A 24600-nucleotide genomic window follows, 5' to 3' on the forward strand; every position below is an offset into this window, starting at 1 on the left:
ATCCACATCTTTCTTAAAATGTGACATCCACAACTAGACACACTACTCCAGCTGAGGCATCACCAGTGCTGAGCAGAGCAAGACAATTACCTACCAAATCCTAAATTTGACACTCCTGTTAATACATCTAGAATATTAGTCCACCCCCCCTTTTTTTGTGAATCATAGAAGGTTAGGGTTGGAAGAGATCTCAGGAGGTCATCTAGTCCAACCCCCTCCTCAAACAGAACCAACCTCAGCTAAATCATACCAGCCAGGACTTTGTCAAGTTGTGCCTTAAAAACCTCTAAGGATGGAGATTCCACCACCTCCTTAGGTAACCCATTCCAGCGCTTCACCACCCTCCTAGGAAATAGTGTTTCCTAATATCCAACCTAGACCTCCCCCACTGCAACTTGAGACCACTGCTCCTTGTTCTGTCATCTGCCACCACTGAGAACAGCGTAGATCCATCCTCTCTGGAACCCCCCTTCACATAGGTAAAGGCTTCTACCAAATTCCCCCTCAATCTTCTCCTCTGCTGACTAAATAAGCTCAGTTTCCTCAGCCTCTCCTCATAAGTCATGGGCCCCAACCCCCTAATCATTTTCGTTGCCCTCCACTGGACTCTCTCCAATTTGTCCACATCCCTTCTGTAGTGGGGGGCACAAAGCTGGACGCAATACTCCAGATGTGGCCTCACTAGTGCCGAATAGAGGGGAATAATCACTTCCTTTGATCTCCTGTCAATACTCCTACTAATGCAGCTCAATATGCCGTTTGCCTTCTTGGCAACAAGGGCACACTGTTGACTCATATCCAGCTTCTCATCCACTGTAATCCCCAGGTCCTTTTCTGCAGAACTGCCACTTAGCCAGTCCATCCCCAGCCTATAGCAGTGCATGGGATTCTTTCATCCTAAGTGCAGGACTCTGCACTTGTCCTTGTTGAACCTCATCAACTTTCTTTTGGCCCAATCCTCCAATTTGTCTCAGTCACTCTGGACCCTATCCCTACCCTCCAGCGTATTTACCTCTCCCCAAAGCTTAGTGTCATCTGAGAACTTGCTGAGGGTGCAGTCCATCCCATCATCCAGACCATTAAAGAAGATGTTGAACAAAACCGGCCTCAGTACCGACCCCTTGGGCACTCCACTTGATACCAGCTATTAGCTAGACATAGATCCATTGATCACTACCCATTGAACCCGACAATCTAGCCAGCTTTCTATCCACCTTATAGTCCATTCATCCAATAAATACTTCTTCAACTTGCTGGTAAGAATACTGTGGATCACACTGTTGGATTATATTCAATTTGTGATTCACTATAAGCCCTCCCAACCCCGCCCCCCAAGATCCTTTGCTGCAGTACTTCTGCCTAACCACGTAAATTGCGCTTCATGGAGCCTCAGTCCCACTTCCCTCAAACCACAGTGATCTACTGCCATGACTGGACAGTTCTCAGAGAAAGGATCAAGGCAAATTTGGCCTTTCTGTGGTAACTAATCCTTTAGGTATTATTTACTCAGCATCTTCTCATTACATACAGCAGCAATCAGTAGGAAAACACACTTCCCTGTAGGGCTACTGCTATCTCTGTTCTCTGTCTCTCTTCTTTCCCCAAACTCCTTTTTTATTTCTCTCTCTCTTTTCTATCTGTGTCTCCTCTGCTCTTCCCTCTGTATTTCATTTCCTGTGTGGTGTTCATCTTAAGTATTTGCAAGAGCTCTGTCTTATTCACTGTCTGGTTCCAAGTAGCTGTGCATAACAACAAGATTTTCACAGCAAGCTACCCTCACTCTCTGCCTGGCAAGCTCAGCCCTTAAAGACACAACTCCTAATACCTGCAGCTACTAACAGAGCCAACCCCCTGTGGGATTCTCTGCCACTCCTGCCCCATTATATCTGCCAAAATGATCAGCATTGAAATAATTAATACTGACACTCAAATGTTAGCATTGGATTTTAGAGGTGACACCTCGGTAAGATTAATTAATAAGGTGCAGGGGAGTTTCACACATTTCAGTCATATCTATATATAAATATCTGTTTGGTTATATATACTATTATATTGATTTCCCCAGAAAGAGCTGTCTGGAGTGAAGGAGTTATGAAAGTTTATAAGTCTCCTCCTGCCTCATCTCCAAATAGTTTGCTGGCCAATGCTGAGCCAGGGCTGCTCAGTCACTTAGTGGGAAGGAACAGCCTGACTCAGACACAGAGAAACTAGGTTTAGTTTCAGTTTTGACTTCGAAGTTTGGGAGCTAAGAGGAAAGAAGAACAGTCACGGAATCTCTGATTAACATCTCCTTCCTACAAATGAAGCCTTTGAATAGCTTTGGGATCTACAGCATAGGTCAGGCAGTTCTAGCCCTGCAGAGACCCAAACAGGCTTCAGCTACTGAGAGCCAGCCAGCACCTCCACAGAATTCTAGAGCAGGGAGCCAGGAGAGGACTTTGCCCCAACCAGTGGTGAAGACACTATCAGAGGACTCCTTTCTTTGTTTAAAGTGGTCAATCTTCACAGTTCTATGGTACTTGTTTTCAGACTCACCTTCTGCGTACCATCTGCTTAGGATGGTGCCAGGGAGGGACATGGGGTTTGGAAAAAGTTGTGAGTATTGGGAGATAGGAAATTTTAGTACTTAGTGGTTAACCCTAACCTTTCTCTTTCTCAGATCCTTTTTTTCCTGCTTTCAATAAAGCCCCCCTTTGCTATACTGTCACTTTTGGGTGTCGTTTCTGTGAGGTTTTTGTTAATGTACTGTATTATTTCCTGTGTACTGGTTCTTATACTCCTTGCAAGCAGAGGTAGTATTATTCATTTCCCCAATGAACAGCATCCCCTTGGGTCACAGAGAGGAGTCACCTTGAGTGGAGGCACCAGGTCACACAAAAAAGAAACCAGGACCCAACCCAGGTGTGGAAAGGGGAGAAGCCACTCCAAGTTGCAAGTACCAGGAAGGAGACTTGCTTTAGCGATGCTTGGGGGGGGGGAACGTGGTACCCGATACATTAATATTGTTTTATTTGTGAATGGAATACAAACAAATTTAGATGCATGTGGAAGTTAAATAATTCTCATTTCATCTTACAGTTTAGATCAACTATATCAAATTAAATCTAATTTGATGTCTTTTTTTAAAAAATATTTAATAAGGAGTATGAATATTTATTGTACACTTCCTAACTTTGTTGTAATCATTGATCTCATCTATCTAGTTCCCTTTCCATTATGGCTTATGGAAGAAAATAAGTTGGACTGTCATAAATACAAATTTACATTTAATAAAGAATAAAACTACAGTACAACTTTAAATTAGTTTCTCAGAACTGTCCAAACAGGAAGAGGACATTCAGATTTAGAAACCACATGATCATAAAACAAATCTTAGGAAAAAGGGAAAATAAAAATGAAACACTTCATCATGAAAATGAAGAAGATGGTATTTTGATCCATACTTTCTATCCAGACATTATTCAACTTGCTGGAACATTATTTCTTCAAATTTTTTTTAATTACGGGGCCTAGGAATAAATATGCACCACCATTAGCACGCTCAGGTTGAATACAAGGTGGTACTCACTTTCATTCCAGTCAAGGCAGTATTCCAAGGTGATTTATACTCTCATTATAGGCTGTTGCCTTTCCTATGTAAATTTGTAATCAAATATTCTAAACGGGTGATGACAAATAATTTGGGTAACTAATGCTAGCAGCCTGAATCACAGTCAGAGGACTTCAGGAGTGTAATTGGTGAATTACATACACACACCACACACATGCACAAGCACACAGATATCCTTCACCCCTCCTCCTGGGTACATTTTCCAAATTATTAAATCTAACATCTGAATACATGGAACAAACAACATGTAACTGGTGACAAAAATCTTTTACTATGCTTAATTTAGCAAACTTCTTTCTCATTATATGAGCTATTAGAACAGAGGAACTTTAATTAACTTACTAAATCTTTGGTCATATATTTGCAGTGATAATCTATCATTTTAATAGGCTGTCCTATGAGTGGATTTTTTTAATAAATGTTTCACCAAGTGAAACTTCACCAAGTGAACCAACAAAATAATATCTAATAATTCCCTATTCATGGTTCAAATATTATGCATCATTCTATATTGTTTAATTACAATTTTCTGATAGTTGTAGAATGCACAAGTGTCTTTTCAAGAGGGCCATATTTTCAGCTGGCATAACATCACTGAAATTAGTGGAGTTACATCATCACAGAATTTGAATCTTAATTTTTATTCAGGTTAGTTTTTAAAAAATGGAAGCAAAAAAGCTTGAGGGATGAACTTCAACATCAAACAGCATCTTCTACAAAAACGAATTCCTGAATTTTCAAAAGTGACTTCTTGGGTGTTTGGGACACCTTAAAGGGGGCTGCATTTTTGCGAAGTGCTGAGTGCCCACCCTCATGTTCCTTTAAGATGTTACAGCTTAGATATCCAAAAATTGAGGCACCCCAAATCTCTAGTCCCTTCTAATAATTTAAGCTTACATCTAAAATACTTTTTACTCCATTCCCAGCTTTCTCTTTCCAGAAAATTGCATGGGAGAAAGAAGTTGTGCACCTTTTTGGTTTGCTTTTTTTCTTCTCTCCCCCACTCCCTCTTTCAATTATCAACATTGTGCACAAAAAAGCTATGACAGAACCATATGCCCTCTGAGAAAGAATGAGATGGACCTGATCTACTAGATTTTTTCCATTTCTGGTTTCTGTGATCCTGCAAAGAAAGATTGAGTTTGTGAAGATAGAGAGATTTGACAGATATATTGTAGGATTGACAAAAAAAACCCCAAACACCCTAAAACAAAACAAAAAAGCTATTAGATGTTTATAATAGCATCCAGCTTTTGATCTTTAATCAGAACTCCCCTTCTATAGAACAAAATTTGCTCTGTATTCTACAAGACTTTGAAGAACATGGACTCATAGTCTCGGAAGTTCATGAAGGGGAGTCCAGCCACTGAATCTTGAAAAAGGCATCTTAGTGAACTGTAGAGGTAATTACAGGAATGAGAGGAAAGATGTCTATATACATGAGTGTGATCCTCAACACACCCAGCCACACAGTGAGTTTCACAAAGAAGTTCTCTTTTTGGAGTGAGGTGATGGAATATGAAAACTTCAATGGGGAACACAGTAAAGAAAACTCGATCCATTAAACAGTACATTAAAATGCACTCCCTATTCCTAGGAGGTCAGGAGATCATTAAGAGAAACAAAAGCACAGGATGGTTGTGTGGGCACACTAAGGGCTTGTCTACACTTAAAGTGCTGCAAAGCACTGCTGTAGTGCTTCAGTAAATATGCTATCTAGGCTGATGGGAGGTCACCCAGAGATGCGGTAACTATTCAAGGGGAGAATTCTCCTGTTGACCTAGTTCTGTCTACACTAGGAGTTAGGCTGGTTTGTGTTACTCAAGGGGTGGATTTTTCACACTCCTAAGCAATGTAGTTATACAGACCTTATTTCCTAGAGTAGACCAGGCCTGAGTTCCATAGACAGCCTGGTGTGCACTATATGGCATTATCCATATTCCCATAGGACAAGATGGTGTGTTCTATCCACATCCTCCAGGCACAGGGAAGAGATGTATAATTCTTTCCTGTGTGATCGCTGCTGCTTCAGAGGGGGAGTTTAGATCAATAATGATGGTGCAGCCTGATTCTCTCCAGTCCCACCTACCCCACAGCATATTGGGTCCATTCCCCTTGCCCCACATTCTCTGAAGGCTGTGTGCACCCTTAGGGATACACGGACAAAAAGGTCTCTGTGTCCCCCGTACTCAGGGACTGTAATTACACATGCTCCTCCCCAATCACACAAGTAAAGACAACTCACAATCTAGCCTGTGGATGCTTCTGCCCTACGCATCTGAAAAACAACCAGAGGTTATTTGTATACAGAACCAAAGGGCTGTCATCAGTATTCAGGAGCTGGTTTGCTCACACATTTAGAATCATGAAGCCAGTGATTATATCTGAAAGAAAAGGCATAAATGAGAAAACAAAAGAGAACAGAATAAAAACTCTTTCCACATTTTAGACCTTTTTCTGGAATGTTGTGCACTCCCACTGGAGGAGAGCAAACAACTTCAGATAACAAAGAATTGATCAGGACATGTCTGGAAATCAAACAGAATCTGGGTCACAGTTCAGTTAACTTTGTCTTCACTCTCATCTACCTCTGCACTTTCTGCTGTCAGCTGAGGCCTGGAGGAGAAATGAAGCACTGTCAGGGAGGCTGCTCTTTTGTATTATATTCTGCTCATCCGGGACTCACAAGAATGAGAAATCCTTGGAGAAAGCCTCCTCTGTGAGATTTCCAGATCTTTAGACCAGAGCAGTTAGGATAATTTCAGATAAGCAGCCAAGCTTTTCTAGGCTTATCTGAGTTGAACCACTGAACCTTTCAAGGTTTGCCCATTAATAGTTATCATGCCAGAGAGATGATTTCTGGAGAAAACTTAGATGGGAGGCAGAATAAAGGACATAAAATGAGACTCTTTTCTTAAGAAATGTTATCAGGAACTTTGAAGGGAGTTGCGTCTGTCCTTCATTGGCAGGGAGGAGATTAAAAGGTGGCAATGGAAGGTTTCTAAGGGCACAGTTGTCACAAGAGCTGTAATTCATTTCCTTACCCCACCTTGTGAACTACCTGCATTGCAAGTCACAGTTCAGGGGCTCCTCAAGGCTACTATTCCTCCTCCTGCTCAAGTGGTTTGGGAAGGGGTGGGGAATGGGTGATGCCAGCATGGAGGGGGCGTAACAGTTAACATGCACCCTGCACCAAAACTAGAAACGAGCCCTGAACACACTGGTCCTCGGGCTGCAGTGCAGGGCTGCGGGGCTCTCAGCCCTCGTCCAGACTAACCCGCGGCATTGGCGGGTTAAAATCGATTGCTCGGGGATCGATATATCGCGTCTAGTCTGGACGCGGTGTATCGATCCCCGAGCGCGCTTACATCGATTCCGGAACTCCATCAATCCGAACGGAGTTCCGGAATCGACACGGAGAGCCGCGGACATCGATGCAGCGCCGTCCAGACTGGTGAGTACCTCGATTTTAGAAATTCGACTTCAGCTACGTTATTCACGTAGCTGAAGTTGCGTATCTAAAATCGATTTTAATTCCTAGTCTGGACGTGGCCTCAGACTGAGCATGCCAAGCTAAGGAAGAAGATAAAGGTATGATCTGAGCACACTCCACAGCATTATGCAGGATTATTTCCCCAACAGTGCGCTTTCAGAGAGAGCAGAGAGTATGAATTCAAGTAGCTTTAACCACCATGGAGAGCAAACTGCACAGCCTCGATGACAGAGCATTGGAGGAAAGCAGGTTTCAGTGCTTAGGGGAATTAATATCTGACTGGCCATGTAACAGATGGGAGACACACAGGAGACTACATTGATGAGACTTGGACCAGCCACTGCACTGGGGGCTCTTTACACTCTCTAACCTCCTTGTGAACCCATTCCAGGGCCAGTCACAATCTATCCCAATCTATCTATCTATCTGGGGTTGTACTGGTCATTCCAGCAATGCTGAGACAGTGCAAAGGAGTTGTGTACTGGTCATAGCTGCCCAGCTCAGAATTCCCCTGGCATGAGGGAGCTCATAGCTGATGTAAAACAGTGGTAGCTAGATACTAAGCCACCCCTTCCTGTATATACTGGAGACAGGGCTGGGGTAGGAGGGGAATGCAACTTCCTCTGCTAATTCTCAGTTGCAGTCAATCCTGAGGTTGCTGGAACATATGCTGAGACTGGGGCTAGAGCTTTTCTGTGCTGAGTGGATCTAGATACAGGAAAGAATGCAATTATATTAGAATGGCAAACCATGGAACCTCACATACTGAACAGATTGGGCACCACAGAGATGTTAAAAAAAAAAAAAAAGACTGTCCTTTCAAATAACATATATAGGAATGTGCTGTCCAGATTTCACACTCTCCTCTCAGCTCCATTCCCTGTTTCCATGTGCAATCACTAGTCTTTTAAAATTCCAGCCTTAATGAAATAGGTAAGCTGCCTAAAAGATTAAACTAGAAAATACAGCAGGAATACAGAATGAGGACAGGTGATTGATTTTTGAGAGGGTATCCAACAGTGCAATGAAATTCTCAGGCAGGTTCTTTTTTATTTCTAAATGGGTTTGATTCAGAGGGATTTTATAGCAGCTAAATCATGCAGTTGGCAGGGATTGTTCAGGCTTTTCAGAGTGTTATACTCTGAAAGATGTCAAATTTGGCAGAAGCAGTAAAGCTTCATGAATTTATTGTTGTTTTCAATTGAATGCTAAAATCCAGAGCATCTAGAGATGACATGGCAAAAGTTACAACACAATTTGTGTGGACTTACCTGTTATCCTGGTGAGCACAAAACAGACACGTCACATGTACTCACCACAAGTGAAAGCCACCTAGGTACGGAAAATGAAATTTTCAGTTGCATGTAAACTAGTGTGTAACAAGAAGCAATTCTCCCAGTTTCACATGCAGGCCCTGATCCTGCACACACATAAGCAGGTAAGTTTACTTATGTGAGTAGCACTACTGAAACTGCTAAAAGTGTGCACATGCTTAAATATTTTCAGGGTTGAGGCCATAGTTTGGATGTTTAACTACTTACAATCCATTGTTTATGGACAATTGCTATTTTTTGGGAAAACTGGACCACTGTTTTTTCAGCTTTTGCAAACCTAATGCAAAAAGTGTGGAAACATTAAACCAGCCCAAACGCATTGATTTTCTGTTGCTATTTTGTTTTTTGAAGGGGGTTTGACTTGGTTCTGGTGGATTTTTTTTTTTTGTCTGTATTAAACAAAATTGAAACTTCACTCAGATTTACTAAGCTTTATGCAAATCTTAGCTGAATTCCAAGTGAGAGTGGGCACATATTTGAGTGAACCTGGAACAGAGAAGTAGTTATGATTTTGAGTGGAAATCAGAATCAGTGAATTCTCTCATATTATTTCCTCTTTCAAAGTTCAGAATTTAGCCAATTGAAAAACAAATGAAAATTTTTAAGAAAAATTAAAAATTTTGATGAACGTTTTGAAAATTAAAAAAAAAAAGTCTGCTATCATGGGGTTTTTGGCACCTATAAACAAATAAACAAAGTATCTATTCAGCCTACTTGTGAAATGAATGCAAACCAACACTCCCCCAAAAATGTCTTGTGTCCTAAATATTTAAATTCTCAGATAAAATTATGTTTAAATACAGTTCCAGATTTTTTTAATAAAAGTATTAATAAATGTTTTATATCTGCTTCTTTGTTTTCCCATGGCTTATATGGTCACTACAAAGCCACGTACTACAAATATACTCACTAATGTACATAGCCTCCAAATAAGTGGGTTACATAATGACAATTACCACATGAAAGTTCTAAGAGTGTTCTGACCCTTTGTTTAACCTTGCAAGGAGTCTTTTCTTGCTGCTACATGATACACATATTAATGTTAATTTTTCTGTGCAGTGACAGCAATGGTAAGCTCTTATGTACATTACAAAGAGGCAAAATATATCCAACCCAAGTTTATCATGGTGGAAAGAGATGAGATTGTTATTCACAACAGGGGAATTTCATACATTTCTATATACTCTAGTTCAGCATCTTTCTAATTTTATAGACCCTGATTTACATGGGTCAGTGTCTGAACTTCGATGATATTGGTCTACTCAGGAAATGACTTTAAAAGGGTGGAGGTTGTGCACCTTTCGGGCAGTACTATACTTAGTCAATGCATAAATAAATTGCTGCACTGGCAGGTCAGCAAAAATACATGTCCTAAAGCCCTTTGATGCCAAGAGCAATGTCTGTTAGAAACAAAAGGTTAAATCTGTAATAAATAAATAAATAAATAAATAAATAAATTGCAAGGATGCAATGATGGCGTGAGGGGAATCTGGCTAAATCTTTAGCATAAGTCCAGCTTGATGTTCATTATGAACCTACAGAAATGGAGGTTACAGTGGTTTCTCTGTATATATTAGTGGAGTCTGTGTGGGAATTACCATTTATTTACAAACTAAGATGCTGATTACTAAGATATTAGGTGTTTTTTGTAGACCCGAGCCAAAGCACACTGAAATTAACAGGAGTCTGTTCACAGGGTCTTTGGATAAGACCACAAATGACAGTAGTCAGTAATAATAATGACTGTGCAGTACACTGTGCTCAACTGTCCTCTTTGAAAACCGAGCTACCTATTCAGAAAGAAAAATATATTTCTTCATTGAAACGATTTTGTTTATGATTGAAGCTACTTTGTGACAGCTGGAATGCACTCAGAAACATAGTATGTTTTTCCTCACTAAATTTGGGAGAGCGGTAAAGCAACTCAAAATTTAATAACCATCTATTCTTCTAAACAGTAAGGAACGATTTAACTGTGGAATGAAGTGCTTGAACAATCTCAACCCAGATTTCGCTTGTGTATGCGCGAAGTCTTGAGTGAATTTTTGGTGCATGCAGGTACTAGAATATCTAATGCTTCTGCACTCATCTGACAGAATTTCCATATGTAACAGTCATTACCTACTGTTGTCGGTGATAATGCGAGCAAGACGGAGGCCAGTTTTTGATCTGTGGTCAAAGAACTTAATAAAGGCTTTAGAGAAAGAGAGTGTTTTCTCTAATCAGTGAAGACATTAGTGACTTCCAAGGCCAAGTGGTACAAATAAACATCAAAAAGTTTGGATTCTTAACCGAAAGTCTCCATATGATAACCTCTAAACATTTTCAAAACTCCCCCTCCACCCCCATTTTCTGATTTGGTTTCATTTAAATCCTAGGCCAAAGTTTAGAATCAATCCTTACTTTATTTGAATCCATCCAATAGCCCATCAAGGACATACATGCCATGAGTTTTCGCTCACCTTGCATTGGCATTGTGTATTTAGATACAGCAAACATTTAACTATTTGGGCTCAATATACAAATCAGAGGTCTTGGACACAACAAATTTAGCTGCAAATAAATGCACTATAAAACATCTTGGGATTGCATGTTACCATTTAAATTTATTTTCAGTATCCTGTACACAGTTGAAATAGAGGATAACCAACTCTATATAACATTTTTCTATTATTGTATAGGAAAAGGAGAATCGTGTTTCCATAAAGAAGAATGTCATGAAAAGTCATAAAAAAGTCAAATTTTGTGTTAAAACAATGAAATTAATTAAACAAACAAAAACGAAACTGTTAAAACAAGGCATTTGAAAGAAACAGCTGTTAAAACGAGCCCTGAAATCTCCATGCAACATGAGATTTTTATTGGCAAGCAATTAAATGTGTCTTTAAGCGCACTTTCTCTGTAGAAGCTAATTTATAATCTTATCAGGCATGTCTCTCAGAAGAATTTGCTCCCAAAGTAAGTCTTTATCTGCACAGTGCAGAATACTAACAATTGTCTTGGATATTTGTCTCCAGCGTCAAAGACTGAAATTCCAGTATGAGGTTCTGACTGCTTTCAGAATCTGATTTTATTTTTTAAAGTGCTGTCACTTTTGTTCATGTGATCTGTCAGACAAGGACAATATAAGAATAATAAAAGGGCGTGTTCCTGTAAGGAAGAGGGAAAAAGGTGACAAACTGTAGAACCAATTTGCTACAGCTCATTTGCTGTTTTATCATTTTCCTGTTAACTCAAAGGGACCTTGTTTAATTTTAGCACTAGTCATTAAGGTATTATGTTTTATGATAAGCATTAAGGTAAAGAAAGTTAGAGGCAAGGTGGAACTAACAGTGTACCTTATGTATTGTGACAGACCCAGGCCAGTGGGGTACAGGAGTCTAGTAGAGGGCAAATATACTGGTCACTGGATGAGTAGTTTTCTGTTCCCTGAGTGACCAGAGCAGGGGCTGCACTAGAGTAATCAGGAACCTGCTAGAACCAATTAAGGCAGACAGGCTGATTAGGTCACCTGCAGCCAATCAAGGCAGGCTAATCAGGGCACCTGGGTTTAAAAAGGAGCTCACTCCAGTCAGGGAGGGGGGAGCCAGAGGAGAGGAAGTATGTGTGAGGAGCTGGGAGCAAGAGGCGCAAAGAGCAGAGAGTGAGAGGGTGTGCTGCTGGAGGACTAAAGAGTACAGGCATTATTAGACACCAGGAGGAAGGTCTTGTGGTGAGGATAAAGAAGGTGTTTGGAGAAGTCCATGGGGAAGTAGCCCAGGGAGTTGTAGCTGTCATGCAGCTGTTACAGAAGGCACTATAGACAGCTGCAATCCACAGGGCCCTGGGCTGGAACCCGGAGTAGAGGGCGGGCCCGGGTTCCCCCCAAACCTCCCAACTCCTGATCAGACATAGGAGGAGCTGATCCAGACTGTGGGGGAGATCACTGAGGTGAGCAAATCTGCCAAATAAGTGCAGGACCCACCAAGGTAGAGGAGGAGGAACTTTGTCACAGTATATTTCACCCAACTATGAAATCCTGTGACTTGTAAAATTTATAATTTTATATACAGCTTAATTTGTGATATCAGTGCTCATATGCATATAACTTTGCTTTTTCTATAATACTAGGTGTGAATCAATACTAAATTTGCTTTCTCAGCCATAACATACAAAGAGATTTTTGCCTCTAACTGCAACAACAACCAAACAAACAAATTTCTCTTTTAAGGACGACTTACTACTCCCCATTTTTGTCAGAATCAAAGCAGGAAGGTAACGGAGGCAGAGAATCAGAGAGACAAAGAGGAGGAAGAACTGGTTTCAGTACAGGTGGAAGAAGGGAAAAAAAGTAGAAGGGAAACTGTTATAAAGAAGAGAGTAGTAAAAATGTTGAAAGACAACCAAAATAAGGAGAAGTTGCAACAGGCCAGATTATAGTTGGTGGGTGAGCAACAGATAAATTATCTGATTCCACAGGCCACTGGTCTACCCTAGTTATTCATCTTGACAACATTCATAAGAGAACAAAAATAAAGAGTTTTCGTTTCACAAGTAAATCACAACCACTCTGCACTGAGTATTTCCTCTATTGCCTGACAGTCAAAATTCCAAAGTCGTGACAAACTGAACCACAACAATCACACAGTGTTTTGATAGATTTTACACCACTGTGGCTCCTGCCAATTCTTTCACCAATAACAACCAGTGCTGCTGTCTCAGTCTCTCCTTTTCTTTGGCTCAGAACACCTGATAGCTAATTCATAGTTAAGATAATTAGCTTTCAGTTATAACCAGTTACATTGTCATCTGTTCAACTTGCAAATGCCTGGAACTTGGAGCGTTTCCAATTAGCATGTTCTGGTCCATGCACTAGTAACATACAGCCGGGAGGCATCCCTTCTACGAGGGGATTAACTCTTCACTCGCAAACTGTACTGCCATGTCTCATAGAACAAACCCATCTGGATGTTACCTCTCCTGATCTGATATAGCTAACTACTGCTGTGGAAGAGGGAGAAACAGAAAGAGAAAGCATACATAGGGTGACCAGATGTTCTGTTGTTAAAGGGACAGTTCCGTTGTTTGTGACTTTTTCTTATATATGTGCCTGTTACTCCCCTCCCCCTGTCCTGTTTTTCCACAGTTGCTATCTGGTAATCCTAAGCATACAGGAACTTCCCTTTAAGTATCCAAGCCACACCGAGTCATTCCACTTCATCTCTTCATCAGAGCCATGCCCCAGTGCTAAGACATACAGAATAGTTTTCTGTTGTATTAAGTTCTGTGACATATGGAGCATAAATTGAGCAGGGATGTAGGAATTATTTTTTATTTATTCATATGAAATGATAGGTGAAAGATATTGCAGGCTGTATTAAGTTACAGATGTCACAGTTACTGACCTGCCCACGTCTCTGACTGTAGGTGTTTTTCTTGACTCAAAGCTGATTGACCAGCTGGCCTTCTCTCTAGAAACATTATTACATTACATCCTTTCCATACCATTCTGTTGGTGCACAGAGCAGAAGAAGCCTCTTCCATTCCTCTTTGTCATTTGCTGTTGCTGCTTCCGTTGGCTATATGGTGCTGAGGTTGACCCGTCTGCCCTCCCTGCTAATCAATGTTGCCAACTCTCATGATTTTGTCATGCATCTCATGATAATTATTGTTTCCGTTAAAGCCCCAGTTCCGGGAGTCAAGTGGATATGTGATGATTTCAGCCTTCATTCTTAAAGAAAAAATACATTTCTTGCCCTTGTGGCTGCGGAGGAAGCATCAAAATGTGACCCAAGTACACCCTAAAGGCTCAAAAAGAACCCAAATTCTGTTATTTTTACATAATCTCATTATTTTTGGTGAGCCTGACTCATGATTTTTGAACAGTTGGGGTTGGCAATACTGGTTCTTCTTAAGGTTTATCTTGGATGTCCTGGTTTCCTCATTACTTGACAGCTTCATGTAGGAATCTTGTGTTGGCATCTGAGTACACGGCCCAAACATGTCCAGCAGTTACTTCTGATTCTGGTGGAAACGAAGCTGCTGGTTGGTGATTACTCAGATTTCTCTTCATTGGTAATGAAGTCTTTTCAATTAAAGAACAGAATCTTTCATAGGCATTTATTTTCAAAGATGTCTAGATTTCTAACATTTTTATAGATTTCCAGCTCTTGCAGACTTGGGTTAGCACTGAAGTTACATCTGAATTGATATGGAAAGAAACATGGAATTCACCAAATGGCAAAATGAAAAACCTAATCGACCACATCTGCATTAGTCTGAGATTCAGGTAATCAGTCCAAGATGTAAGGGCATATGGAGCAACAGATGTCAGCAGCAATCATAATCTTTGGATTGCTAAACATATAGTAAATGAGAAAGATAAACTTAAAACAGAAAGAAGTAAGGAAAATCAAGAGTAAAAAAAATGAAAACAAAAGATTACTGCAAGAAATTGCAGCTTGAACTAAGGAACAGATTTGACACACTGCCAGAGGCAGAGAAAGGTGAGATAGAACCTGAAGGAAAAATAGGGAGTGCTCAGAGACAATGTAATTCATGTTGTAGCAGCCTCAGCTGGATATAAACATAGAGCAAGAATTGGATAAGCCAAAATATGTGGCATCTTATCGAAGATTGAAAAGTACCGAAAGGAAAATTCTTGAATGCTATGACCAACAAAATATTGCAAAAAGCAAAAGAGTACAAGAAAACAGATAAAGCAGTGAAAAGCAACATAAAGGAAAGATAAATGGAGATACGTTGAAGACCTAGCAGCTGAAGCTGCTTCTGTGATAGGAATCCTCAGAGCCATTGACCAAGTGACTAAAACCCTGTGTGGAAATTGCAAAATTGGAAATGGGCCAATGAAAAGCAAAGATGGAAAAATGCGTAGCTACAAACACTGCAGCATAATTCCTCAAATTCCTAGTAGGTACTTCTAGAAATGCTGTTATAAAGCAGTAGGGCAGCTAATACACAGATTAACAGATATTATAATGCATGTGCTGCTTTTTTCTGTGACATCTGATGTGGATTTATGGCCATTCAGGGAGGTGATTAAAGCACATAGTCTCCAGTACTGAAGTGAAAAATGGACTCTGACTCCTAAAACTTATTAAGATTGAGGATATCTTAGAAGTCTTGATACTATCTTCTGAGCACTCTTTCTAGTGGCTACATGAACACAGTGCATATACAATACCGCTGAAATTGTGAAAGGGAATTGGGTGTATACAAAAAGTAAAAACATGTTGACCCAGCATGATAGAGAAAGTAATACAGAGAATCCATTAAAAGGGTTTGATCACTAGCGTTGTTTTGCCTCTTGGAGGGTGAGTATCCCTTTGTTCAGAATTGGGTTGATGAGGCTAGGTTGACTGGAAGCCAGGCAAATAAATACAACAAGAAAGGGCTGGTTGTCCAGTCCGACAGCTCTGAAATCTGGACAGCTTTTATTATTGACCACGGATCCCATTCTACAGTCCATGTGAACTGACCAGTTTCTCATTGTTTAGTACATGCAGTTTGATCATTCTACTTTGAGGATCTAGGTTGACGACAACTGTCTTGATCTGTAGCCCGAACTGCCAAAAACACTGTATCTATACAAAGAAGTCTGCTGTAGTCAGACTTTTTAATAATATCAGTGAATGTAGTTAAACACAGTCAAGGGTAAATGAAACAGTCTTCTGAACTTGTAACTAAACAATTTTTTCATTGCTCATAAGGTCTATTAAATGGTGGTTTTACTCACAAAAGTTGTCTTATGTCAACTGCAGATTATAACATTTCTCCAGCTACCAAGTAGAGTGAGAGGTGGAGACAAGACCGGGTCCATTCTCTTGCCCTCTCCACCCAAGTGGTCTGGGGAAGGGAGGAAATGAATATGCAGTGTCTGCTTAATGCTTCATGTCCCTAAGATCCAGAGATTGCACCCTGCATGAGGATAGGATATTACTTCACTGCATGTGTATGCAGTTTCAGTGACAATCTAGCCCTTAAAGAACAAGACAGAAAGAACATCATGAAGATTTAAAGTAGTTAAAGGAGCTTATTGTCCAGGTGGGAAATTCAAGTGTCTGAAGTAGAGTATCCATAAATTTTGCAATCCAGGTTTCTAAAGGGGCTGTAAAGCTATTTGGTGCACAAGGAAAGCTCAGAATGAACTGTGGCTGATAATGGGAGGCAGGTTATGATGAGTGGTTTTAAATTATGGTTGGGGATATGTCTGAGCTGAAGCAGGTTGGAACAGAAGAAAAATATGCAATTCTATTATACTGGTACTTTATACCATATTTTGTGATGGTCAAATAAAGTTCAATTGTATAGAATGATTGTTACTTTGTATTAGTGATGTGTATGGTAGTTCTGAACATATCTGCCAGAGTGCTTTATTCCAAGAGACAGAATAGTATTTCATAGGGCGATGATTTCTAAAGCTCTTCCTGTAATAAAACGTCGCTCTAAAAAGGAGGGAAAATAAAACAGATTTTGATTTTTCAGTATTTCAGTTGAAGATGAAGAAGTGAATATTTGAGTGAGCCTATTATGCTGATGCTTTGTTGGCCTTTAAACACTTGGGAGAGCTGTGAGCACTGTGAATACCAGCAAGGGAATCAGATTAGCTCAGTACCAGTATATTTAATCTCCAGTTTTCACAATTTTGTGGGGATTTTCATGATATACATCTAAAATATTTCAGAAAGGCTGGGAAATGAATTTCCTATTAAGTTATTGTAATGATGGGAACACAGCATGGTCCTAGCAGTGAATCATTTATACTTGAAACACTATTATAATGTGACTTGTCTATGAGCTAAGGGCCAGATTCTAACATCCTTAGAATAGTCCCATTGGTACTACTCCATACTTACTACTCAACACAAGGAAGGATGGGAGATGAGACCCAAAGTAGCAGTCTGCTTCAACAGTCTCACAGAGCCCACTCCTGCATTTGCATCCAGTCTCTTGCAAGATCAGAGCCTTATACTAAGGCTCACTTTTGGAAGATCAGTGGTGATTTGAAAAATGTATTAGGCTATCAAACAAAGATAACATGAAGAAAAGTTTTGTTAGGAGAATAGAAAACCAAACAAAAAAGAAAAGAAAAGTTTTAAAAAGCAATTTAAAATTTGGAGCTTCCAATCTATTTCTATAAGTTGAAATTTCTCACATAATTTGTATCAAAATGTGGATGTTGCTGACTCTCCCTGTCAAATAACTCGAGTTCAGTATTTTCTTTCCCTAGAATTTGATAAGTTCTTTCTTTTATTCACGTTCTCATACTGCCCTCGTCTCCATAATATCTGAATGACTTCCAGTTACACATTAAGTGATGCGACTAACATCTGGTTCATTCTGTCTCTCATTCTTTCCCCAGGGGGAGAAATGTGGGTGCAGTGTAGTGTATTTTTTGATAGATTTTTTTTAAATATACATGCTGCTACGTGCTTGTGTTAGAGAAGGGAAAGTTAAAGAAGTGAACCTTGCACTTGGAGCATAATGTGATGTGGCTTGTGATGATTCTTAGTTCCCATGGGAGTTCATTCCATAGTCTAGGCCTGGCCCCTGAGAAAGTGCTGTCTCTTGCATAGACAAGGTTTAGTCTTGTGCTAGAAAGTTCCAGTATATCTGAGGTATGGAGTTATTGACCACAGTCTTTGTCTCCTTCTGAGGACAGCGGCTAGGCATACAGTACACGGTGTGCTCCCAAAGGGTAGAAAAACTAGAAAAAAAGGAAGAACTGGTTCAAAATGTAGAGTCGTGTGTGTTCTTAAATACAAATCTATGTGTAAGTGTTTGTGTGTTTTCTGCTCTCTAAAACCATTTTGGAATAGTTGAGAAATTAGGTGAGTCTGCCTGACCTTGAAGAAATGATTTTATGTGCCCAATACCTTAGAGAAATTGTTCAAGAGCATTTCATCCTTGTGAAAATATGACCTCTGTAAGACTGCCAAAGAAGGAGAGAGATCTACTGTAGGGATGATCTGCTGAGTAAGTACTGGTCACACAAGTTGAAATTGGTATACAGCTTTAACTGGAGCATCTAATTCTTCCAGAGTTACAAAATATTTGAAATAAGAGTAACTTGCCCTCCTGGGGCAGTTACCTCCCTTTTACACAAGGAAAAGTAAAGGACAGAGATCCTTTATTCCAAAGTCCTTGTGTTTGTGTAGCTAAAACCATTTAGCTAATTTTAATATTTTAGAATCACATTGTGACCCTCGGGCAACAGAAAATAGTTGTCAGGGCATCATGACCTTCCTGCTCCTCCCTTATTGTTAAATGGGAGGGGATCCAGAGAGCATGATCTCTGTTAGGGATGACCAAAAATACTGTTGAAACTACCTTTTAGTGGAAAATTGGGTTTTCGACAAAAGGAAAAATTTCATGCAAAGTAAAACTTACACTTTTCTTCACAGTCAAACTTTTCCAGGAGGGTGTGGGTGGGAGGAAGTGTCTGCCCAGCTATAGTCCTGCTATGAAAAAGGCTGACAACCATTGTTCTAATGAAAAGTTAGTTCTATAACTGTTTTGTCTAGAATTACAAGCTTGATAGTAGGTCCTGGACAATACTTATTGTTCTGTATGATGAATTTGTTTTAACAAAAAATATTGCCCAAAATACAGTAATTCTTCCTTGCCACCTCACCATCCCCTTCTGTTTGTGCTGATAGCCAGATGTGAACTCCTGCCTTGCTTGTTATTGATTTTAAGTTGGCATGCTATTATGCATGACAAAGTAATTGTTTGGACACACACCGTTAATATGCACCTGGAGCCATCACACACTTTCCTAATGGATACAACCAATGAAACTATTAATTATACAAGGAATCTTACTCACTGCTAGGGTTGCTGCTAAAGTAACTGGTTTTTTTTTGACATTTGTGGCATGGCACAGAGGAAACAGAATTGCTGCATTATCCATTTCTTATTAGTTTAGTTAACTAATTATGACCCTTTACTGGAGAACACCAGTTTAGTGTTAGAAAAGCCGCATTTAACTCATTCTGCTGCAGATGTATCTCTTGCAAACTTGTCTTCCCTTAAACCTCTTTTCTGACTCATAAGCAGAACTGCTTGAAATTTTACTGGGTGTTTTTTTGTGAGTGAAAATGTTTGAAAGGAAATGAATGGGTGTAGCTTTGCTTGAAATGTTTTACTTTTCTCCCTTTTCGATTAAAAAACTTCAGAATTTTTGTTTTGAAAATGTTCTAGGTGAATTTTTTATTCTCTTTCTCACACTTTTTTCCATTGTAAAATTGAGGAGAAAAATAATATCGAAGTTTCAAAAATGAGGAAAAGTAAATATGGGAGAGAAAGTGGTTTTTGGTTGCCTGTCTCTTCCCTGTTTTGCATTTGGCCCCTTCTTAATAGTAAAAAGGTTATGTGGTTACATAAGCCAACAAAGTACATACTTTGATGGTTTTTATATAACTTAATGCAATGTTTTGTTTGGGTTTTTAGGACACAGTCCTAGCTACGATTAGTCTCAGCAGAAGTGGGTCTTGATGACAGATTTGGAGGACAGGATTGTGAGGTCACCATGAGTAACATTGCAACCCTTGTGAGGGGAGGAATCTCTACATCTACATTTCAACTGAACTCCTAGGGTGAAGTTCTGGACTTACTGAAATCAATGGGACACTAGCCATTGATTTCACTGGGGCCAGAATTTCACTCGCAGGACCAGGTTGGTCTGCGGAGTTCAGCTGACTGACTCCATACTGCAGAGCCCCAGTGGGCTAAAATTTGATCTAAATCGCACTGTTCACAGCGATTTTAGATCTGTTAGCCCCAGTCCAGCATGGATTTACCTTTACTGAGGGCTTGTCTACATCAGAAAGTTGCAGCGCTGGTGAGGGAGTTACAGCGCTGCAACTTTGAAGGTGTACACATCTGCAGGGCATCACCAGCGCTGCAACTCCCTGTTTGCAGCGCTGGCCGTACTCCCGTTTTGTTTCAGGTGTAGAGGATCCAGCGCTGGTGATCCAGCGCTGGTAATGCAATGTAGACACTTACCAGCGCTTTTCTTGACCTCCGTGGAATAAGCAGGTATCCCAGCATACCTGAGGATACCTCTCTGGTAATCAAGAAAACTCCTCTGCCCTGTGCTCACCTGACCCCTCCTTTAAATGCCCCGGGAAATTTCAAAAATCACCTTCCTGTTTGCTCAGTCAGGCGTGGAGTGCAATTAATCAATCAATCATTCAGCGACCATGCCTCCACGCAACAAACGAGCCCCAGCATGGACCAATGCAGAGCTGCAGGATCTAATTAGTGTGTGGGGAGATGAGGCTGTTCAAACACAGCTGCGCTCCAGAAGGAGAAACTACGATACCTATGGTCAGATATCGCAGTCCATGATGAGAAGGGGCCACGAACGGGACGCCTTGCAATGCAGAGTAAAAATTAAGGAGATGAGGAGTGCATACTGCAAAGCCCGTGAGGGAAACCGACGCTCAGGAGCAGCCCCCACAACCTGCAGGTTTTACAAGGAGCTGGATGCCATACTTGGGTGTGACCCCACCGTGAATCCTAGGAGCACGATGGAGAGTTCAGAGCAGGGAGAAGTGGGGGATGGTGTAGAGGATGAATACAGTGATGCTACTGGCGTTGAGGGGGACACCCCGGAGTCTCAGGACACAGGCAGCCAGGAGCTCTTCTCCAGCCCTGAGGAGACTAGCCAGTCACAGCAGCTGGAAGCGGACGTTGATGAGGAAGCTGAGGATCGTGCTCGTGGTAAGTAGATTGCAATGCTTTGTGATAGCAGGATTTTCGTTATGGCTGATTGCATGCATGCCTAAACGTGGAATAGCCCATTGATGTGATCTATGACATCTGTGTAATCTGCCTGAGTAATCTCTTGAAAAGTTGCAGCTAGATCTTGGGCAATGTGCTTTAACAAGTTTATAGGTAGAGCCAGCGTGGTCCCTGTCCCGGTCAGGCTAACTCGTCCGATCCACTGTGCAGCGAGGGGTGGGGGGACCATGGCCGCACACAGGCGAGCTGCATAGGGGCCAGGGCGGTATCCGCATTCCTGTAGAAGACCCTCCCGCTCTTCCTTGGTAACACGCAGCAGTGAAATGTCTGGCATTATGAAAGCCTGTGGATAGTTTAGGGATAATTGAGGGCAGGTAGCTAGAAGCACGGCTCCCCAGCGCAAGGCGGTCTGTTTCCTCTGCCCCAATCCACCCCCCCCCGCCCTTCCCAGCACGTAGGCATCCAGGCGGGGTGCTTCTTCCTCACCGATCCCCCCTTCCAAGCGTGAAACCTGCCCTGCGGTGTGCTCTGTCCGTCCCCCACCCCCCCTTCCAAGCGGGAAACCTGCCCTGCGGTGTGCTCTGTCCGTCCCCCACCCCCCTTCCAAGCGGGAAGCCTGCCCTGCGGTGTGCTCTGTCCGTCCCCCACCCCCCCTTCCAAGCGGGAACCGTGTCCTGCGGGGTGCTTCTTCCTCACCGATCCCCCCTTCCAAGCGTGAAACCTGCCCTGCGGTGTGCTCTGTCCGTCCCCCACCCCCCCTTCCAAGCGGGAAACCTGCCCTGCGGTGTGCTCTGTCCGTCCCCACCCCCCCTTCCAAGCGGGAAACCTGCCCTGCGGTGTGCTCTGTCCGTCCCCCACCCCCCTTCCAAGCGGGAAGCCTGCCCTGCGGTGTGCTCTGTCCGTCCCCCACCCCCCCTTCCAAGCGGGAAACCTGCCCTGCGGTGTGCTCTGTCCGTCCCCCACCCCCCTTCCAAGCGGGAAGCCTGCCCTGCGGTGTGCTCTGTCCGTCCCCCACCCCCCCTTCCAAGCGGGAACCGTGTCCTGCGGGGTGCTTCTTCCTCACCGATCCCCCCTTCCAAGCGTGAAACCTGCCCTGCGGTGTGCTCTGTCCGTCCCCCACCCCCCCTTCCAAGCGGGAAACCTGCCCTGCGGTGTGCTCTGTCCGTCCCCCCCCCCCCCTTCCAAGCGGGAAGCCTGCCCTGCGGTGTGCTCTGTCCGTCCCCCACCCCCCCCTTCCAAGCGGGAAACCTGCCCTGCGGTGTGCTCTGTCCGTCCCCCACCCCCCGTCCAAGCGGGAAGCCTGCCCTGCGGTGTGCTCTGTCCGTCCCCCACCCCCCCTTCCAAGCGGGAACCGTGTCCTGCGGGGTGCTTCTTCCTCACCGATCCCCCCTTCCAAGCGTGAAACCTGCCCTGCGGTGTGCTCTGTCCGTCCCCCACCCCCCCTTCCAAGCGGGAACCGTGTCCTGCGGGGTGCTTTTTCCTCACCCGGCCCCCCTTCCGAGCAGGAACCAAGGCATCCCACTAACATGGGAGAATTTTAAGCAAAAGTACTCACCCCATTGCTAGACATGTCTTAGCTTTCTTGAACTCTACAGTGTTATGTGAGGTATGTGAGAGGGATGCTACCTACAGTTTCCAATGTCCTTCAAAAGTTGATAATAAACAATGATGCCCCTGTGTATTACATGTCTCTATCTCTATTTTTTCTAGGCAACTCGAGTAATGCAGCTGTGTCACCGGCCTCACGTAGATTGCAGAATTTGAGGCGCAATCCTAGGAAATCAAAAGAGGAGCTGATCAAGACCGTTCTGAACCACTACAACAGGGAAAGTAGGAAGACTGAGGAGTGGAGAAAAAGTGTACAGGAATGGAGGCTGACTGAAAGCAGGAGACAGGAATTGTCTGCCAAAAGAATAGCCAGGCAGATGATGAGACTCCTGTCTCGCCAAACCAAGTCTTTTGAGTCTCTTGTAGCCATGCAGGCAAATATATACCGTGCTAACCCACAGGCTTCCCAAAGCACTGTTCCTTGTCCCCCTGTGTATCCTCAAAATAGCTTTATGCAGCACCCAGTTCCTTATTATCATCAGCTGCCCCCAACACCTATAACATCACCTAGTAACCAAGATATGTTTAATTCTTACCCAGCGCACTCCACCCCCATCATTCTGCAGCAAAGTAATGGTGAGTTGCATCAGACGGTTACAATTGAGTAAAATAGGAAATAGTAAAACCTCTGAATGTACTGTGAACCACCCATACCCCCTTACCTGTTTTTTACTCTATGACAAATAAAAGGTTTTGGTTTGTATTTCTTTCCATATGTTTTATTGGTGACAGAAATGGTTAATTATACACAGCAAGGTAAAGCAAAGCACAACACATGCACCAAACATTACTGCTGGCTCTCAGCATCAAATTGCTCCCTTATAGCATCCCTAATCCTTGAAGCCCTTTCCTGGGCCTCCCTATTAGCCCTGCTCTCTGGCTGAGCAAACTCATTCTCCAAACGTCTAACCTCGGAGGTCCATTCCTCACTGAACCTTTCACCCTTCCCTTCACAAATATTATGGAGGGTGCAGCACGCGGATATAACTGTGGTAATGCTGCTTTCCATCAAATCTAGCTTCCCGAACAGACTGCGCCAGCGAGCTTTCAAACGGCCAAAAGCACGCTCCACAGTCATTCTACAGCGGCTCAACCTGTAGTTGAAACGTTCCTTGCTCCTGTCAAGCTTCCCTGTATATGGTTTCATGAGCCATGGCATTAATGGGTAAGCGGGGTCTCCCAGAATCACGATGGGCATTTCCACGTCCCCTACTGTTATCTTGTGATCTGGGAAAAAGGTCCCGGCCCTAAGCCTCCTGAACAGGGCACTGTTCCTAAATATGCGTGCATCGTGCACCTTTCCAGGCCATCCAGAGTAAATGTCAGTGAAATGCCCACGGTGATCCACAAGCGCTTGCAGAACCACAGAGAAGTACCCCTTGCGATTAATATACTCCGATGCCAGGTGGGGTGGAGAGATAATAGGAATATGCGTCCCATCTACTGCCCCTCCACAGTTAGGGAAGCCCATTTCTGCAAAGCCATCTAAAATGTCCTGCACGTTACCAAGAGTCACGGTTCTTCTTGTCAGTGTTCGATTAATGGCCCTGCAAACTTGCATCAGCACCATTCCAACGGTGGACTTTCCCACTCCGAACTGGTTCGCCACAGATCGGAAACAGTCTGGAGTTGCCAGCTTCCAGATTGCAATAGCCACCCGCTTCTCCACAGAAAGGGCATCTCTAAATCTCGTGTTCATGCGCCACAGGTTGGGGGCGAGATCATCACAAAGTCCCATGAAAGTGGCTTTCCTCATACGAAAGTTCTGCAGCCACTGCTCGTCATCCCATTATTGCAGGACGATGTGA

At 42.5% G+C, this 24600-nt stretch overlaps 1 protein-coding gene and 1 long non-coding RNA gene across 4 annotated transcripts; one reads left to right on the forward strand and one right to left on the reverse strand.

Moving 5' to 3' along the window:
- The first annotated feature begins 20245 nt into the window (after nt 1-20245).
- Nucleotides 20246-23460, forward strand: LOC127034249 (uncharacterized). The gene is made up of 2 exons (XM_050922889.1): nt 20246-21163; nt 22895-23460. Exons 1-2 carry the CDS (start codon nt 20641-20643, stop codon nt 23398-23400), a joined length of 1029 nt encoding a protein of 342 aa, XP_050778846.1. The 5' UTR covers nt 20246-20640; the 3' UTR covers nt 23401-23460.
- Nucleotides 21157-22897, reverse strand: LOC127034255 (uncharacterized). 3 transcript variants are annotated; one of them, XR_007769337.1, is made up of 4 exons: nt 22590-22897; nt 22273-22432; nt 21833-21958; nt 21157-21665 (listed from the first exon to the last, which is right to left on the reverse strand). It is a non-coding gene; the product is annotated as an uncharacterized LOC127034255 (long non-coding RNA). The 3 variants fall into 3 exon arrangements; XR_007769339.1 differs by lacking the exon at nt 21157-21665 and adding an exon at nt 21696-21748 and having other exon boundaries at nt 21906-21958; XR_007769338.1 differs by lacking the exon at nt 21833-21958 and having other exon boundaries at nt 22200-22432.
- Nucleotides 23461-24600: the final 1140 nt, after the last annotated feature.

Source organism: Gopherus flavomarginatus, chromosome 14 (genome assembly GCF_025201925.1).
Source record: "Gopherus flavomarginatus isolate rGopFla2 chromosome 14, rGopFla2.mat.asm, whole genome shotgun sequence".
NCBI lineage: Eukaryota > Metazoa > Chordata > Testudines > Testudinidae > Gopherus > Gopherus flavomarginatus.